Genomic DNA, 20000 nt, shown 5'->3' with positions numbered 1-20000 from the left:
AGAATGTTCAACCGGGTGTGTGTCACACACACACACACACACACACACACACACACACATACAGCAGAGAGGCAGAGAGTAAAACAAACAGTCGAGTTAAGAGAGAGAGAGAGGGAGAGAGATAGAGAAAGAGAAAGAAAGAAAGAGAGAGAGAGAGAGAGACCCTGGCAGTCAGAGGTAGTTAAACCCTAATCCACACCCAGAGGTAAGTAAACATGGAGACAATGACTATGACTCTGTGTGTGTGTGTGTGTGTGACTGTACGTGTCAGAGAGAGAGAGAGAGAGAGAGAGAGAGAGAGAGAGAGAGAGAGAGAGAGAGAGAGAGAGAGAGAGAGAGAGAGAGAGAGAGAAACTTAGGTAGAAAATGGAGCTCATACAGATTTAAAAGCAAAGTGACACAATGTGAGTAGAAATTATACTGAAGAGCAGTGGAAAAAGACAGAAAAAAGCTCTCAAAAGTAAAAAAGAAACGAGACTCCAGGGCCTAACTCCACTTGGTTGTTGAAAAGTATTGTGTGTGTGTTACTGTGTGTATGTGTGTGTGTGTGTGTGTGTTTGAGCTTAGAGAGCAAGACCAGAAAAGCTTTGTCAAGCAGTACAGTCTCCTAGTCAAAAGCCTTCACACCCAGTAGCTTAATCAAGTCAACAGCCCGAGCCAAAAGCCAGGAGCGGAACAAATGGCCTCCGTGAGAAAACAAACCACATTCCTCAGGTGTACAGTACTTACAAACTTCTTAGACGGAATGTTGCCCTAAAAAAAGACACGGCCAAACAAAAAATTAACAACAGACCAAATAAAAATCGACAGATATCATTTGGACTTGCTTTATAATGGTTTGTTCATTTGTATGTGCATGCGTATGTGTTTATTTTGCTCCTGTGTGTGCACAAATATGTGTGTATGTGTATGTAAGTGTGTGTGTCTGTGTGTGTGTGTGGATATATGTACTGTATGTGTGTCTGTGTGTGTGTCTGTGCGTGTGTGTGTCTGTGTGTGTGTGTGTGTGTGTCTGTGTGTAAGTGTGTGTGTGCGTATGTGAGAGCATGTACCTGTGTGTACACAAGCGCGTCGTTGAAGAGGATAAAGCGGTTGACAGAGAAGCGGCCGGTGTTCTGGAGGGTAAGGGCTTTATTGTTGCTCTCACACACCAACCGCCGACTCGGAGTCCGCAAGGCATCCTGGGTAAAGAGGGAGTGGTTTCATTCTCTTTAGGGCCAACATTAAGACACACCGTATTTGATACAGTAGGGGAGGCTCAGCATGTGTTGAATGCAATAGGTGTGTGTTTTAGATTCAATTTTATTGTCATTATGCAGAGTATAAGAGTACAGAGACAACGAAATGCAGTTAGCGTCTAATCAGAAGTGCAAAAAAGCAGAAAAGTGCAATGTGAACAGTATAGACAGGTAGTGCAGTGTAAACAGTGTATATGTACAGTACAGTACAGTGTATATAGTGCAGTGTGGACAGTAGTAAGTTAAGCAAGTGGCTTGGTTCACAGTAGGGATATGTGTAGTATAATAGCAATAATGTGATGTGTGGTGATATGCTGGATGCAGTACTGTATGTGGGTGTTGTGGTGGTATGCTGGATGCAGTACTGTATGTGGGTGTTGTGGTGGTATGCTGGATGCAGTACTGTATGTGGGTGTTGTGGTGGTATGCTGGATGCAGTACTGTATGTGGGTGTTGTGGTGATCTGATAATACACAGCTGCTGTAAGAGCAATTTTCTGTAAAGCATTAATACAGTATCTATCTATCTATCTATATGCTGACACACCTCTCCATTCCCCATCTGCTATCAATAACTCACAGCCAGCTTCCAGTATCAAAGCAACACAATGTCATCTATTTTACCTTGAAATAACAGCTGCAAACTCATTCTGATGCTACACTGACTTAAGTATAAGTATATATATATATAAGTATATATACTTTTTTGATCCCGTGAGGGAAATTTGGTCTCTGCATTTAACCCAATCGGTGAATTAGTGAAACACAAACAGCACACAGTGTACACACAGTGAGGTGAAGCACACACTAATCCCGGCGCAGTGAGCTGCCTGCTTCAACGGCGGCGCTCGGGGAGCAGTGAGGGGTTAGGTGCCTTGCTCAAGGGCACTTCAGCCGCGGCCCACTGGTCGGGGCTCGAACCGGAGTGCTAACTAGTGGACCACGGCTGCCCAACATGAAGTTTGCCATGGCATCACCAATGCATGCCCAGAATGCTTCATATCGCACTTTGTAACTGACATTGCAAATGCACGCCCAGAATAGCATGGAAATATCCAGACTCTTCACGAAGTGAATAGAGTCTGGCAGCTCTCGATTGGAAAACTTTTGCATTACTTGCATCGCGATGGGCACTAACTTTGAAATCATTGGTCCAGCCTTACCAATCACATTGGTCAGAGATTCCTGATGGTACTTCCTACTTCGTCTAAACTTTGGAAACAATGTATGTAGGTGTACCTTTGCTGTAAATAAATGTTTGCATTTTTCCAACTGCATTTTTTGATGGTGTGTTTGCAGGTGTTGCTACTTCTGTTTATCACAATAAGTTTTATCACAACGTCATCGTTCTCTGCCAATACCTCGGTTCGCTGATTAGACAGGTAAAGATTGGCCGGAGAAAACCCGCGAATATACCGCAAACCCAGACGACGCACTGAAGGAAAATGAAAATTGAGCGGAAGTACGTAGGAGGGCAGAGCCAGGCTACGCCCGGGAACGTTATTGATCATGTTTGACTAACTGGGTACGGCGTTAGCGATACATGGTGCTGAATATTGATACCAAGGGACATAGATATCAAATCTACCATTGTGCTACTTTAAGAAATGTATCATGGAGGAAGCAGCTAAGACCACTCATACTGTAATTTGTTTTGAGTAAATGAGCACACATCTTTTCGCCTTGTCTTCTAGTACTACTATTCTTCTGTTAGTTGTGCCATCTTACAATGACCAGCTGGTCTGTGCCTAAAACCACAAAATCTTAATTTGCGGATGCACAGTGGACTGTTCAGATCATTGCTGTTGGGCAACGTTGCTCTTAAAAGCCAGTAGGATCAACAGGGCAACAATGGGTTTTCTGGCAGAGAGTACACATTGTGCAACCGGTAGACAGACACGGTTTTTCAGTCATTCTGAGAAGTGTCATTGAGCAATGTTACGGTGCATTTCCATTATGGAGTAAAATCCTGGTGTCTGAATTGATTATAGGAAAGTAGAGAGTTCATTTTTATATTACATTGAAGATTATTCCAGGAAGTAGGGACATTTTAGAACAGCGTTGTTAGACGCGGAGTGGAAACAGAAGAGTGAGGCTGTTCGCAAGTGCTTAAACCTGAGGAACACTCTTGGGCTGAGCCTTGAGCCTTAAAGGTATACTATGCAGTTTCAGGCATGTTTGGCGACTGTAGAGCTCCCCCTAGAGTCGTAATATATTTATTCTTTACTCTGATATTGTAAATAGCCTACTTCTCGTGGCTTGTTCCCCCTGTACACAATGCAAATGCTGTTGTTGTGGAGGCAAAGGACTAACAACAGGCAAAAACTACCTCCAAAGAGCTATATTTACTGACAAGATAATGTTTTATGATTCTCCCGAGTGTCTGCGGGTCGAATATTTTTGAAGTTGCATAGCTGGTTCTCTCGTTAGCGACTCTATGCTGTATGGCTATGCTGTATGCGCTATGCTAGGTGAACAATTCCCCTATTACAAGTTTGTTTACCATCTTATTGGCTTCGTAAAGGTTATATTAAGGTGACAATCTTGCAGTGCACTTTTAATCCTGAGGACAACCCTTGGGTTTGAGCCTGAGTAAAAGTCTTGGGCTATCCCCTATCGTGATAGTGATGACAGTTGACGTGTTGCCAGAACACCGACCGTATGGACCACAGAGCGGTAGCACAAAACCAATACGTCTTACAAGGCGAAAACGCAGAAAGGCTAGATTCAGCGCTAGCTATCAAGGTAATCTCTCTGATCTAGAAAATATGATTAGACAAATTAGGAAAGAAACTGACCAGGAATTGAATCGTAATGTTAAACCAATTACTTTGCAACCTACTCTTGAATTAAGATCACCTGAAAGCGTGGAAGTGAATGAATGTGTTGAAGCAGATGTTGAACAATGTGCAGGATTATTAAACCAGATTACCCTGACCTCAGAAATACTTGATGATTATTGAATATGAATAAAAGAATGGAAAATGAACCATAACTGCAAACAATGACCTCATAATAAATAATAAAGTGCGATGAATGAAATGTATCATTACAAGTATTTTAGTAGCATGACTTTGTAAAGTCTAGGGAGTTATGTATGTAAAAGAATTGTATGTCTCAAAACTGTGAAATGAGTAAAGTGCCTTAAACTGTTCAAATGAATGTATTCAGATTGCATTGTGTGAAGAGTTAATGCCATAAGTGTTTGTAACCTGTAAGAATGTAACCGATCTCTCTTAATGACTGTAAAAGTGTATGTTGCTAAATGTAATGTGTCACATGGTTATAATTGCCATTGAATGTAAACTGTTTGTGTAACCTCTGGAAACTATCTGTAAACCTGAATGTGATGTATCATCTCCAAAATGTAACCCGGAGAAGGATGTGAATGCGTGTCATTTTAAATTGTTGGGTAAGATCAGTGGCTTCTAGAATGTATTAGCTATTGTGAGAATATTCCCAGCTATATTCCCAAGCTGCCGTGAGAATATTCCCAGCTATGTTCCCAGCTAACGTGAGAATATTCCCAGCCCTCGTGGGAACCTTCTAGAAGGTTCTAAACTGTCGTGGGAAAGATTGATTTGCCTTAGGAATGTGTGGGGGAGGACAAGTCTACCTAGTATAAATAAGGGTCGAACTAAATGATCGGGGCTGCTTCTTCTTTTTTCCTTCCTTCAACTCGCTGGGTTTTTGCTTTATGATGTCGCGTGTGGTTGTTAGAATTCGTCCTCCGAAATTCGTTGAGAAGCAAAGTGTTGGACGTCGTGCCAGGCTGAGTCGCGGACCGAAACTCCGTGGAACCTGTTGCAGATATCAGACCTGCTACTCCGACAGGGAGTGACTACAGAATGACAATCAGCTGACTTTTTCCCTTTTTGAGGACTTTTTTCCGTATATTCTCTTCTTCTCCATTTGTGGATTTACCATTTTTATTGTAATCTCTTCTCCATTTGTGGATTTACTATTTACCTATTTTGTGGATTTACTCTTTTTACAACATTGTAACCTGCAAGTGGATATTACGCCGCATTTTGTTATCATCACCAAAATGCTGAAAAGTAAAGAACTTATTTAACCTTGGCATCTAATTCTTCAAGCAGTATTTTTTGTCTTTTCTTGGTTTTCCTACGAATTCCAGCAGGAGGGTAAGATAACGTGTCTCTTCTGTGGTTATTCATCTGTCTTTTCTAAGACTTAGGTCAGCGTGACTTTATACTGAACTCCACTCTTTAAAAACCTAAGCAAGAAGTAGCCTATAACCTGTGTCTCTAGATAAATTCTAGGGTCAAACATCTTCGCACGTTAGCCAACTGTTCGAGACCTAGGCGTAGTCGCTCCTTATTTCATAAACATCTCAATAAATCCACCACGGAAGCCTGATCAACTTCCAAGGGGGATATTTAAAAATAGGAGCTTTAGGTTATCTGCGCCGCAGAGGGAAGTCGTGCGACTGCACTCGACAGTAGGTCCCTGCTATCTACAATTACCTCCAGGGAGGTATCGTAGGTTTTAACTGCTTAGGCCTGGGGTTACGTCTGAGAAACGGCTGACGTTGACTAGGTTCTGGGGGTTACCTGCAGGGGGCAACACATGGTGCCGAAACCCGGGAGGACCTTTAGATAATAATATTAGATGTTGAGAACGCAACTCTAATTATCAGTCTAATTTTGGCGTCGGAGAAGTGTTAAACCGTCGCATTCGGTGTGTTCTGATAGACACATAACGGTCCTGGTGGTTATCTCTGGAACTTATATTAGATAATATAATATACAAACAATGCGTAAGACAAAACACTGTTGTGACTGTTGTTTTAAGTTCCGAGGGGAGTGGTTATTCCTCGACAAAAACACCTACAGAAAGTTCGTGGGTCGAGACCGTAAAAGTAAGACGGTTCCTAATATTCCGGACTATTAGGAGGGTAACGGGTGTAAACCTCAGACAGAAGTTGCACTGATATTGCAGAAGCAGTTATGGAAAGTAACAAATAGCGTCGAGATACGCGCTTGCCTGGAAAAGGAAGATGCGAGTCTAAGTTAGATATATTGGATAAATATCTTACTTTTGGGAATAGATTCTAAAGGCATCTTTACCAGTAGTAGGAAGATAGGCGGAAATCCGTGCGTAAAACTAAAAGTAACAGCTCTAGCGATGGCAGAGTTTGCCTATTTTGAGCCTGTCGTAGGCTTATGAGGTTCTCCATCAGGAGATGAGACTGAATCTAGAAGAAAAAAAAACGCTTACTGCGAGTCGAGATTCGCGTCCCTAATGTTTGGGACTGTAGAATGCTTCGAGTAGCCTATGCTAATTGAAAAATCGTATTAGAAAATGTAAGCCAGCGAGTAATGACAGAATGGCTTAACTGAACTCAAACGTAGCCTATAACAACTTGCAGGTAAACTACCAGTCCTCAAACTGCGATGGCCGTCTCCCTAGTTGCGGTTGGGCTATGAGGGGTCGCTCCCCTTCGATAAGCACCGAGATTAGGGGAGATAGGCTGAAGGCATCACTGGTACGGATACCAGCAGGAGTGCTTAAGCGCTTACAACTCATCAAAATGCCTTTAATTACATTGGCTGTTACGACTCCAATAATTGACGAGTTTGTTGTGTGTAGTATTTAGTATATATGACAAAAAAAATGTTTCTGTTCGATCAAAGTATCAATTAACTTGTGTAGTTACAACTAACTTAAGTTTTTGGGGATGCATTGTGGTGATGACACTGCGTGGGTTACTGGCCAGGACCCATGTTGTTCCACTGCTATAATGTATTGCCGACGGTATCCAATAAATTAATGGATAGTTATTGCTAGATGTTATTACGCAAAAGAACTTAAACCCACAATCGCTTTTGCACAGCTAATGAGCAGAGTTATCAGTGTTAATAAACAAGAGCGCCGTTCGTGAATGGATGATATGCGAGTAGATCTATCAGCTGGACAGAACGTTGTAACTAGTGCGCTGCATGGAATTCACAGACACACCGCTTGAATGCGTGGGAGCGTGAGTAAAAGTGATGTTGATTCATTAAGTACAAGTATAGACTAATTCGACTGGTGTTGAGAGCGTAGGCTTAACGTCAATGACTTCAGATTGTCATTGGTGTAATACCTAAATGATGCAGAATCCATCGTGTTTTAATAGAAACTTTCTAGGAGTTAGATCCCAGGAGAGATATAGGATAGCCTTCTCCGTCCGTGAGTGCGGCTGCGGGAAGATGGGTTTATCTGATATGCCATACGTGAACTGGATGAAAAGTTCTTTGAAACAGTTGTAGCCTTTTGTGATAAACACATTAGCTTAAATCCCCTTCTAGTCGTTTTGAGAGTTATTTGAAATGTGTTTCTGTGACCCTGGCTGCTTAACAGAGTTATGCAGGACACAGTCGAGGCTATGCAGAGATAGGCCACTCTTGGCGATAAGGATCAGTCACACCCGTCTATGTTACAAGCTGTGAAGCGAGGACGACGAGGGAAAGTTCAACATAGCGAGTAAAACACTTTATTAAAAAAAAAAACTATTCTAAGAGGCTCGTTCGTTGCGTTGACAGAAATAGACGACTATTCGAATAAAACCAGAGGAAAGCGTAAGTCCAATATTCTAAAGTTAGCCTGTACCCAGTTTCAATGTACAACTCAGGTCAGCGAACCAAAGATGAATGGAGGGAATAGGCTGCTTACGTAGACTGTTTAAAAAGCAGATGTCAAAAGTCCGCCTGATAAAGCAACCAGTCTGCCAAGAAAAAAAATATGATTAGACTCGTAAAGTAACTTAAGTCTGTTATGTTTCAGAATGGGTATTAAACTGATATTCACGAGTGTCAAACATGCGTCTGTCGGTAATGTTTGGAAAGTACAGGACCACGTCAATATACTTGAATAGTCGGTTAATGTTCGCAGGATCAGGGCCTTATGGTTTCTAGTTTATAAACAAAGTATGTAAACAGCAGTTTTTAAATTAGATGAAAAGTTTTTATTGGGAAGGATGGAAAAGACAACTTTTTTACTGGGGATTGGAGTAACCACAGATAACGAGAGGTTAGCCAACCGTATCAAACTACTGCAGTGTAATGACCTGGCTGCTCATTTGTGGGCGCAAGCAGTTCGCTATAGACTCGCAGACAGACAGATTTCAAAATAAACTTTAGGATAATAACCTATTCTGCTGTGTCCATAATGGGAATCTTAATAAGCGTTTTAGTTCATTCAGGACAGGTTGAACGTTCAAATCAGCCTATAACTCTTTATTTTTGTTCTTCTACGCAAAGTTGCGGGGGATGCTTAGATGTCTATTGATCAATAATGTCCCTTGTCCAACAGTAGGCTATATCTGAAAGTTGTATTCAGATTTTATGCGTAAAACAAAGGGAATGGTGCGTAAACTAGGAAGGTCAATTTTGAGACAAATTCCAACAATGTACCAGGTACGACCAACAATACATTAATCTTGAATTGGCATGATAAGCTTCTCGAGCTCTACCCCAAGGTGTCCTGGTTTCTGTCACTAGCCTGTCGAGTCAGGGCAGAGCCAGATTTTGTGACCCTTGGTGGGGGTAGTGAAATTTCTAAACTTTTTTCCCTGGTAGTTGTCTCCGCAAAGGCATTCTGTTTTTAACTGAGGATGATACCCATAATCACGTTGTAATTCACATTCATAGTGGTTCTTAGCTTCCACACCTAGGAGATAAAGTATACTGATAAGATAATTAGTGTGGAATTGTCTCATGTGGTGACTATTTCCCCTTGAGTAACTGATGCTTTGTAACTTAGTCCATGCTAAGAATATGCATTTCTAAAAGTGTTCGTATAGACTATCATGGTATGATCCCGATGGTGATTTTCAGATTTTGCTATCACATGAGACTGATTATTCTGCGAGGCTTGGTCCGTAATGAATCCCCATTTACAATACCCGTGTATTGTTTAAAGTAAAGATACAAGTTTTATCTAAAAGAAAGTAAACTAAAAGCAGCGGATCTTTAAATCCTTACATTTGAATTCATATTTTAAGCCGAAAGATCGACTTTAGGTTAGTTGCGCTGTAATATCCATGGGATCTCACACATCGTTTTTGTTACAATGGTTTCTCTAACACAGGCTTATCACGTCGCTTAGAATCAATGGGTGGAAGTCCCTTATTTAGTAGGCACGTCTTTGTCTTATAACAATGTAGAAAAGGTTAATGATTTTGAATCAGATCGTGTCAATGTGCTGGTAGCCGTTTAGACATTTTAACTCCACTATTCTACTTGTTCAATCATCGGGACGGTATGAAACCTTGCGCAGTTCCCGCGTTCATGGGTTGCTTTAGCCAGCAAAGAGACTTAGAGGAGCATTGGCCATATCGAATATTATAGGTAAACTAGTCAAGATTAATTTAAGCATAGTAACATATAACAGAGACCCTAGCGAGGCTTGGATAATGGGAGCCTTGGGAGCAATGATGCGAGACGAAGACCAGCTCTGTGGGGGTTGCGTGGATCTAATCAGATGATAAGGAATGCGCACGGCCATACAGATAAATCCCTTGCAGAATTACATACCAGTCTCACGTTTATATTTCCTATGTTTATCTTTATTGACAGAAACAAGAAACTTTAAATTGCTTGGTGTTAAAGTCTCAGGTTATGCGGAAAACGAATGTGTACCCTTCCGGAGTTTAACTATGCCTACTCTGCTAATAGATACGCATATAGTCTTCCGTGAACCATACAGATGAGAATGTTACAATGTAATACAATTCGATGATCGTTGGTTTAGGCAAATTACAATGTAAGCTTTGAGATGGACTCTAGGTTGCATTGGTCCATATTAGACTCGGTAAAATGTAGGCTATGGCAAAAAATTCAGATGAAGAACCGTGTTACGAGGTAATTTAGGGCAGCCAGAGCCAGGCTGTAACGTAATCAGATTGTGCTGCTAAGGTGTTGATGAATAGGACCAACAACTTTAGTCGTTGATAACATATGCAGAGGAAACAAAATATCACGTGGCGAAAGCCACACTTTGGGCAATTAGATACCTAATCGGTTACTGTTCTATTTGAGATGGAGTGCGTCGACAGTTTTTAAGTAGAAACTCAACTCGATTTTCTAACTCATATTTCCTTGAATGCCCGATAACCTCGTCCCCATTTGGGTTAATGTATGACACTGCTTCGATGAGACTTATATCTGCATATAGGCGCGTCCGCGTCTTGATATGTTTTTATCCATTGTGCGTAAAAGTAGGCCTAGATGATTTATGTTTATGCTTGAAAGTGACATTTTCATAAGAACGAGTTACAGCGTGTGATTAATAAACATTATTTTGCCATGCTCATTTAAAAATATCATGTCAGTATATATAAATGATAGGTAGACAATATGATCAAACTTTAAAATAATCGTAGGAATCTTGTGACATAACGCGTTCTAGTAAGCACAATCTAGTGTGGCAGGAATTGGGAATGCTCTTATATTTTTTCCCCTATTCGCATGAGAATGTTTAAATGCAAAAGATCTTGTATATTCCCAGGAAGATGGTAAAGATGTTTTACCTGACAACAATGATCTTTATTGAACTTAGTATGATATAACTTTCATAGGTGAAGTATAAGATAGAATGTTAGAAAGAAAGCATAACTAGAATTGAAATGTGACACGATAACCTGGTGGTAAGAATTCATACTGCAGATGGAAGTATGCAGCGAAGTGTAGCCAGTTACATGCGCGTGTAGTAAGTAATAGAAGATGCAAACACGCGTTATAATGATAACTTATCCAAAGTGTCCAGTTGCTGGTAGGTTCTTAGACACGTGTTGTTTTGGCTAAGGTAACTTCTGGGTATATTTAACCAATTGTGTATTGATTCGGGTTCAGATTCAGATAACTTTATTAGTCCCCGAGGGGCAATTCAGTTTTACTGCTAACCCAACCATTACTTATTCCATTACAAGATTTAGATGTGCATTAGTATACAATGTTAAAATAATAAATAGACATTCACTTGACTGTTCCATGGACCAGTAGTGTTGTAATTAAGAGACAGTGTGAGGACACTACAAAACAGGATGTGGAAGATAACGTTATATCATTATAAGGGATGCCTGCAGAGGCCTACCGTGGTTAACAACGTCAGTTAATTGCTAGATGCATTTAAGGAAGTATCCCATTTACTAATAGAGATATGATCTTACATTCAATCTCAGATACTCTAAAAGTCAGTAAAACCTGGAAACACTAGTGAACACAAAGAAGACATGATGGTTCTCGTCCTGCAGATGACCCCAACGCAGATAGGCTAAGGATAACTGGCAGGGAGGAGACTCCGATGCTCGTTGTAGGTACGAAATGTAGTCAGATGTTTCTAGACCCTCCATGACCATGCATCTCCCTCAACCGCCTCTTGTCATAGTCATTAAAAAGCTCGCGCAGAGACGGGCTTCACTAAGGACGCGCTTTCATGGGCAAATTTCCTTTAAGCAGAGCGAGTAGACCTATACGTAAGTTTTAGTTAATTATACTTATTTGGGTAAAATATTGTGCCTCCTTAGTGAATAACATTTGTAATGTTATTGAGGATCTTATAGCTGTGGTAGGCTATGACCTACAGAAATGTTAACAAGTTTTATCTTTCTAGAGTTAAATGATAAAGAGATGTGTCCAAACCCATTGTCCAATAAGGAACTTTATCCGATATTAAGATCTTTATTCTTAATATTCTTAAGACCTTCATGTTAAACGTTGTGTAATTGTTGTCAGCATTATTATGACTATTTGCCTGTGACCCTCTGCGTAAATGCTGTGGGTATCCAAGTTGCGCTAGGACTTTTACTTGTAAGACAAACTCTTATCTCAGTAGGCATAGGCCTTCTCTGACTCACGATTATTTTGTGAGCATAGAGCAATTGACAAACATGATAACATCTTTATATTAAGACAGAGTAGGCTAATGATTTTGTATGCTTGGGTTTAACAATTTGCTACTTATCACATTAATCTGCATGTCATTGCAAAAACTAACTATCCCGAGAAATTCCACTTTGGGGAGCATGAGCTACAAGGCTGTTCGCCACACATAGGTGGGAAAGATGAAAGTGATAAGGTTACTGATGCATGCTCATTTGCTTCGCGGAATCAGCCGCACAAACACATTGCCGTCAGCAGTAGGATATTTGCTAACTTCATGACAACTTAATACTAATCATGCTCTATCTTCATGAAGAATGAAACGTGTAGGAAAGGATGTTTTTGTTATTTGACCTAATGTGTTACCTTTGACTAATTTTTTTTGGACGTTATCCTAACATATCTGGTGCGTAAAGTTGCACCTATAGGATGGCCTAATATTGGAAGTAAAATAGTTTATGGCCATTCATGTTATTCCCCCCTTTACATTATCCAATGTTGAGTAAACATGTTCTGCGTCACATGACTGAGGAGCGAGAGAAGTTGCTAGGATATTGCGCGGGAACGTTTGAATTATTTGTGATTTACTGAAGGAGTGGTGCTACACTGGCATCCGCTAACATGTTAACGGACAGAATCCTCACTCTCCGATTCTTTGCATGTAGCCCTTATACTATATCTCGTTATTATACTACGCCAACATAAGGACTATTTGAACAATGCTTTTGAAACCATGGTGGGGAAAGTGTGTGTTGAATGCATGCGTGAAATGTCACTGGATCAGGTGCAATACTTTATTCAAGAGTTGAATTTGCGGGAAGTGAAGCCATTGTGTCAGTTAGTTTATGGAATGTTACCCCTGCGAGGACAAATGGCAAGCATTTTGGGGAATATCCCTGGAATCCAAATTATGAAATGAGACGAGGTGTACATAGAATCAGCAATAAAACATCCTAGGCCTTTAGTATCTTGCTCACTGTCATGTGATTATTTTGCCTACTCGATACCTTTACAAACATTTGGAAAAGCGATCCACATATCAGAGAAAGGGGCACTGGATAAATGTTTATTTATTCCCTCATGTAGCCAGGACCATGTGATGGAGACCGATCGGATAGTCCCGACCGAGACTCCGACTTCCCCACTACAGACCCCGGAATATCGGGCGGATTGGGCCGATGTGTTGCTGGAACTAGCCTTGTCTCAGAACAGGTGTGTAGCAACGTCAGATGTTCCCGGGCAGGTATAGCGTTATTTCTTCTGCTCCAGGCTGACCGTGACCTCGGACGACAGAGTGATACCTACCTCCTGTGCGGAATCTGCGTTTCTGCTAGACCCGAGTGCTGCGTACAGGTAGTAGCAATAACACACAGCCCTGAACCCTTGATAATGAATGGAGTATATCCTGATAATATATTTGATTTGATCAGTTCTTCTGTCTTGCATGCATGGAATCTCTTTCCATATCGACAAATTCCAATTATGTACAGTTATCCAGTGACCCGTGTAGTGTTAATGTGTTTTTATGATTATCAGACGCGAGCCCCTTGGGCTTCTTTGCAGTATCATACTGGAGCCCGGATTGGCATCTTGTGGGGTCCAGTATCCTTCGAAGTTCCTTACGCAGTGCCTACTTCTGTGCTACGCCCTGTGCTCCAAGTAGGGGGTGACGTGTTGCCAGAACACCGACCGTATGGACCACAGAGCGGTAGCACAAAACCAATACGTCTTACAAGGCGAAAACGCAGAAAGGCTAGATTCAGCGCTAGCTATCAAGGTAATCTCTCTGATCTAGAAAATATGATTAGACAAATTAGGAAAGAAACTGACCAGGAATTGAATCGTAATGTTAAACCAATTACTTTGCAACCTACTCTTGAATTAAGATCACCTGAAAGCGTGGAAGTGAATGAATGTGTTGAAGCAGATGTTGAACAATGTGCAGGATTATTAAACCAGATTACCCTGACCTCAGAAATACTTGATGATTATTGAATATGAATAAAAGAATGGAAAATGAACCATAACTGCAAACAATGACCTCATAATAAATAATAAAGTGCGATGAATGAAATGTATCATTACAAGTATTTTAGTAGCATGACTTTGTAAAGTCTAGGGAGTTATGTATGTAAAAGAATTGTATGTCTCAAAACTGTGAAATGAGTAAAGTGCCTTAAACTGTTCAAATGAATGTATTCAGATTGCATTGTGTGAAGAGTTTGTAACCTGTAAGAATGTAACCGATCTCTCTTAATGACTGTAAAAGTGTATGTTGCTAAATGTAATGTGTCACATGGTTATAATTGCCATTGAATGTAAACTGTTTGTGTAACCTCTGGAAACTATCTGTAAACCTGAATGTAATGTATCATCTCCGAAATGTAACCCGGAGAAGGATGTGAATGCGTGTCATTTTAAATTGTTGGGTAAGATCAGTGGCTTCTAGAATGTATTAGCTATTGTGAGAATATTCCCAGCTATATTCCCAAGCTGCCGTGAGAATATTCCCAGCTATGTTCCCAGCTAACGTGAGAATATTCCCAGCCCTCGTGGGAACCTTCTAGAAGGTTCTAAACTGTCGTGGGAAAGATTGATTTGCCTTAGGAATGTGTGGGGGAGGACAAGTCTACCTAGTATAAATAAGGGTCGAACTAAATGATCGGGGCTGCTTCTTCTTTTTTCCTTCCTTCAACTCGCTGGGTTTTTGCTTTATGATGTCGCGTGTGGTTGTTAGAATTCGTCCTCCGAAATTCGTTGAGAAGCAAAGTGTTGGACGTCGTGCCAGGCTGAGTCGCGGACCGAAACTCCGTGGAACCTGTTGCAGATATCAGACCTGCTACTCCGACAGGGAGTGACTACAGAATGACAATCAGCTGACTTTTTCCTTTTTTGAGGACTTTTTTCCGTATATTCTCTTCTTCTCCATTTGTGGATTTACCATTTTTATTGTAATCTCTTCTCCATTTGTGGATTTACTATTTACCTATTTTGTGGATTTACTCTTTTTACAACATTGTAACCTGCAAGTGGATATTACGCCGCATTTTGTTATCATCACCAAAATGCTGAAAAGTAAAGAACTTATTTAACCTTGGCATCTAATTCTTCAAGCAGTATTTTTTGTCTTTTCTTGGTTTTCCTACGAATTCCAGCAGGAGGGTAAGATAACGTGTCTCTTCTGTGGTTATTCATCTGTCTTTTCTAAGACTTAGGTCAGCGTGACTTTATACTGAACTCCACTCTTTAAAAACCTAAGCAAGAAGTAGCCTATAACCTGTGTCTCTAGATAAATTCTAGGGTCAAACATCTTCGCACGTTAGCCAACTGTTCGAGACCTAGGCGTAGTCGCTCCTTATTTCATAAACATCTCAATAAATCCACCACGGAAGCCTGATCAACTTCCAAGGGGGATATTTAAAAATAGGAGCTTTAGGTTATCTGCGCCGCAGAGGGAAGTCGTGCGACTGCACTCGACAGTAGGTCCCTGCTATCTACAATTACCTCCAGGGAGGTATCGTAGGTTTTAACTGCTTAGGCCTGGGGTTACGTCTGAGAAACGGCTGACGTTGACTAGGTTCTGGGGGTTACCTGCAGGGGGCAACACACAGTCACTCACAGAGGCCTTGGTGGGCAGGCTCCTCCAGAAGTCCAGCGTCTTCTCCGCCTCCTTCCTGTGTTTGAGCAGCTGCAGGGCTATAGCCTCAAACCGGGAGCAGCGCTCATCCAGCAGAGAGTACTCCTCAGACTCCTGACAGGGACACACAGCATCATCATCATCATCATCATCACCACCACCACCATCACCATAGTAAACCTAACTGGGAGCAGCGCTCATCCAGCAGAGAGTACTCCTCAGACTCCTGACAGGGACACACAGCATCATCATCATCATCATCATCATCATCATCATCATCATAACCACCACCATCACCATAGTAAACCTAACTGGGAGCAGTGCTCATTGAGCACAGAATACTCCTCAGATTTCTTACAGGGACTCACACCATCATCACCACAAAAACAAAACACATTCATGTGTCTTTGATGATGAATCATGTGTGTGTGTGTGTGTGCGCGTGTGTTTATTGTGTGTTTTTGTGTGCATGCATGCCTGCGTGTATGTGTGTGTGTGTGTGTGTGTGTGTGTGTGTGACTGACCACATGGAAGCAGGTGGCCAGCTTCAGCAGGAGTCGACTATACTGGTGCATGTGTTTGACAGGCAGGTAGAGCAGGGACTGCAGCAGACCCGGACCAGAACCAGAACTAGAAACAGGACTCGAGACAGGAGAGGAACCTTTGTCTTTGGGCTCGGACAGCTGCTGAAGAACTTCCAGCTTCTTCCCAAAACACTCCCTAGAGGAGCAGAGAGAAGAGCAAGAATGCAGTTAAACACAAATACAAGCAAGAGTGCATATTAATATAGTCTACATAAAGCTGCTGTATGAACCAAAGTCATTTAATGCAAGTCCCTCCACTCAGCGGCCATATTGTAACGCTTTTTGGGCTCTCATCTATTTCGGCAGAAATGCAAGTGTGCAAGGCTTCACGACACCAACACCATTGGCAAGATCACACCACAGGATTGGCACAATGTATTCACATGTCGACTTTCTTGCCTCGGAAGGGGCGGGATATGTGTAGACAACTGCCATATTGGCATTACAAACTAACCCCATGCATTTCTATGGAGGATTTTTTGAGTGCTGTGTCTCCTCATTAGAAAGTCTCTGTATGAACTCTCTCCACTCAGTTGTCAAAGTGCTCATTTACTTGAGCAGAAATAGCATGAGAAGCAATAGCAGGAAGTGTAATGGTGAGGAAACTAGGGCTAATAGAGTTAAGCATCATCACAGATGTTGCGCTGTAGCTTTAGCAGGCTGAATCCTAGTAGGAGTTGTTGATGTGATCAGATGGATGTAGTGGTAATAGTATTCAATGTTCAATGCCTCACTTAAGGGTAGAGGAGAAATAGACTTCTCTGCATAGTCTTCTTCTTCCTCTCCACCTTCTCCATGTTTTCATACGTACTATCCACTAGCCTACTGTTTTACTGCTACACTGTTTACATGCTATATTAGCACATATGCACAACCCCTCCCTCCCTCCCACAGCCTGGATTGTGGCTGTAGCCTACTTAATACTTAATACTTTTTATTTAATACTTGACCAATGGCTGTAACCCTATTACTTCAACCTATTCTTGCACTGATATAGATTTTATATTACTTGTCTACATATTATTCTCTTATATGTCCATATTTATTTTATGCTGGCCTCTAGACTTTATTCTTGCACTATTGCACTGTTGGACTTACTTATTTGCACCATCACCATGACACTCACTCTCATAGAGCACCTTACCATGCATATGGAACTACAGGCTCAGTCCCTGCCCTATCACTGCAAGTTCCTCATGCTTGATCATCCTTAAGCACACTATGTGGATGTTTGATTTAGCTTTTTTAGTATATTTAGTATTTTTTTTATCTCTATTGTGCAGTGGATTTTTTTATATTTATATACTTATATTACTTTTTCTGCTGTAAGTGCATGTTGTGTGTGATGTCTGCATGCTACTTTGACCTTGAATTTCCCCTTGGGGATCAATAGAGTATCTATCTATCTATCTATCTATCTATCTATCTATACTGATGTTAGTACTAGGGGTTTCACATTCAAGTTTTTCATAATAGTTGTCGACTTGTCAACTTGTTATGTACTGATACAGTGCGCTGGTGATAACATTACTGCTAGTGCTAGCTGTTATAGCAGGTGCTAACATTACTGCTAGTGCTAGCTATTGCAGCAGGTGCTAACATTACCGCTAGTGCTAGCATTTGCAGCAGGTGCCAACATTACTGCTAGTGCTAGCTGTTGCAGCAGGTGGTAATATTACTGCTAGTGCGAGCTGTTTAATCTTTAGATGGCTATCCATACAAGACGTGCTATTATTGTACTTCAGTTCAGCTGTACACAACCTACATGCCACTGTGGAAAAAGTCTCATTTTCAGCAAACACTTCTATACATAGGAATACCTATCCTTTACCCATTTTGTCCATGACCAGATGACTGCTGTCTACAGCACTGACTAGTGATTTCATTAATGGACTAGTCAACCATCTGATGAAATCCCTTTTAGTAGTTAAAGAGGAAGTGATATCATCAGTAGAAATACTCATTTTATGCACCATCAGTCATAAAGAAAGGGGAAGTGGTAGGTGAACACCTGTTAGCAGAAGCGCTAATAATATAGCGATTGATAGTGCTATCAGCAATGAGGAACATTAGAGGTAATGTTGGTAATGGCGGTTATAGTAGTAACAGTGGTAACAGACGTAGACTGTACGTATAGGAAGAACCAGAGACTTTCTAATGTGGAGACACAGCACTCAAAAATACTCCATAGAAATGCATGGGGCTAGTTTGTCCAATATGGCCATTGTCTACACATATCCCACCCCTTCCTCGGCAAAACGTCGACATGTGAATACATTGAGCCAATCATATGGTGTGCTGTGAAGACATCGTGCCAATCATGTGTTGTGATCTCGCCGCTGGAGCAAGATCGGTGTTTTCTGCCGAAATGGATGCCCGACGAGTGCCCAAAAAGCGTTGTCAAATTGCCGCTGAGTGGAGGGACTTGCCTAAAAGGACTTTGGAAGAACTCACTGTAAGGGTTTGAGCAGGCTTAGGAAGCCACCCATCACCAAGAAATTTCCCACTGAGCTGCTGTACCTGAGAGACAGATGGGGGGGGGTCAGGGAGAGAATGAGAGGTTGTGAGGAACAAAGGACAGTTCTTACATAGGTCCTGCAGCTAACTGACAATTACACTCAAACAAAGATTTAATCAAATCAAATGAATCCATACAAAACTGAGTAGTACTAAGGATCATGCCTGATTAGTCAATGGATATCCTACTCACTCCTTATAGGTGTCCAGGAAGATGCCCGTCTGTTTGAGCATGGCGAGGCTCCGCACATCCCTCTCTCTTTGCAGGAAGCGGGTCAGGGAGACGGAGTGCTGACCAATCAGGTGACAGAGCCGACTGAAACTTCCTGCCAGGGTCTGCAGAAGCATGAAGGACTTGCAAAGACACGCCTTCACACTCTCTACGAGCCAATCACAGGAGGGCAGAAACAGGAAGTCACAGATCCATCTCACATAGCATGTTTTTGACTACTTCCACTGTTTTCTTCCTCAAAGGTGGACATTTCAGGTCTTGTTTTATTAAATGACAATCCACTTCTGTGGAAGCCTCCATGTGAGCATATCTGCAGAAAATGTAGTCCTCAAAAAAAAAAAAATATCATGGCACAAAAGAAAGCATAAATCAAATCAAGAGTAGTAGCTTCAACCACCTTACCAAATAACCAACAACTGGCAGACTCAGAACTGATCTCTTGAACTCTGAACTCTGACATATATTATTTGACCTTTGCCTTATGATCCTTCCCAGATTGCAGTACCCACCCCGTGCCAGTAGGGGGCGTAGTATCTGGCTCCTGATGGCGCTGAGGTGGCAGTAGAACTTCCTCTCTGCAGCACAGAGCTCATGCAGAGTGGAGATGAAACCCATGATGTTCTGATCTGACAGAGCAAGGCAGGTCTGACCGCCGCCAAATACATTGCTCAGATAACCCATCTGGACACACACACAAACACACAAACACACACACACAAACACACACAAACACACACACAGGAACACACACAGATATGAGATGAAACCCATGATGTTCTGATCCAACAGAGTAGGGCAGCTCTGATTGCTGCCAAACACAAACACTAACTAAACCACAGCAGTTCAGGAGTTTTTGTGTGACCCACGGTTCGATACATACCTCAATGTGTGCAGCATGCTAATGATT

The 20000-nt window shown here is 41.6% G+C and overlaps 1 protein-coding gene across 2 annotated transcripts in view; it reads right to left on the bottom strand.

Moving 5' to 3' along the window:
- Positions 1–20000, bottom strand: part of LOC143100183 (alsin-like) — a 60507-nt gene that overhangs the window by 27512 nt on the left and 12995 nt on the right. For both annotated transcript variants that reach the window (XR_012981862.1, XM_076263155.1), the window contains exons 11-17: positions 19603–19774; positions 19055–19241; positions 18799–18864; positions 16285–16480; positions 15743–15874; positions 1053–1181; positions 730–753 (exon numbers count right to left, since the gene is read on the bottom strand). Coding sequence is in view for 1 of the 2 variants with exons in the window: in XM_076263155.1 (XP_076119270.1) it covers positions 730–753; positions 1053–1181; positions 15743–15874; positions 16285–16480; positions 18799–18864; positions 19055–19241; positions 19603–19774 (906 nt within the window). In the remaining variant the exon portion in view is untranslated. The remainder of the gene's footprint in view (positions 1–729; positions 754–1052; positions 1182–15742; positions 15875–16284; positions 16481–18798; positions 18865–19054; positions 19242–19602; positions 19775–20000) is intronic.

This window comes from Alosa pseudoharengus, unplaced genomic scaffold, assembly GCF_046254945.1.
Source record: "Alosa pseudoharengus isolate Yale_2024_CS ecotype anadromous, Long Island Sound unplaced genomic scaffold, YU_APseudo_1.1 YU_APseudo_1.1_scf_3, whole genome shotgun sequence".
In the NCBI taxonomy this organism is placed as follows: Eukaryota; Metazoa; Chordata; class Actinopteri; order Clupeiformes; family Clupeidae; genus Alosa; species Alosa pseudoharengus.
Note: the sequence above shows the minus strand (reverse complement) of the source record. Positions and strands in the feature narration are given on the sequence as shown.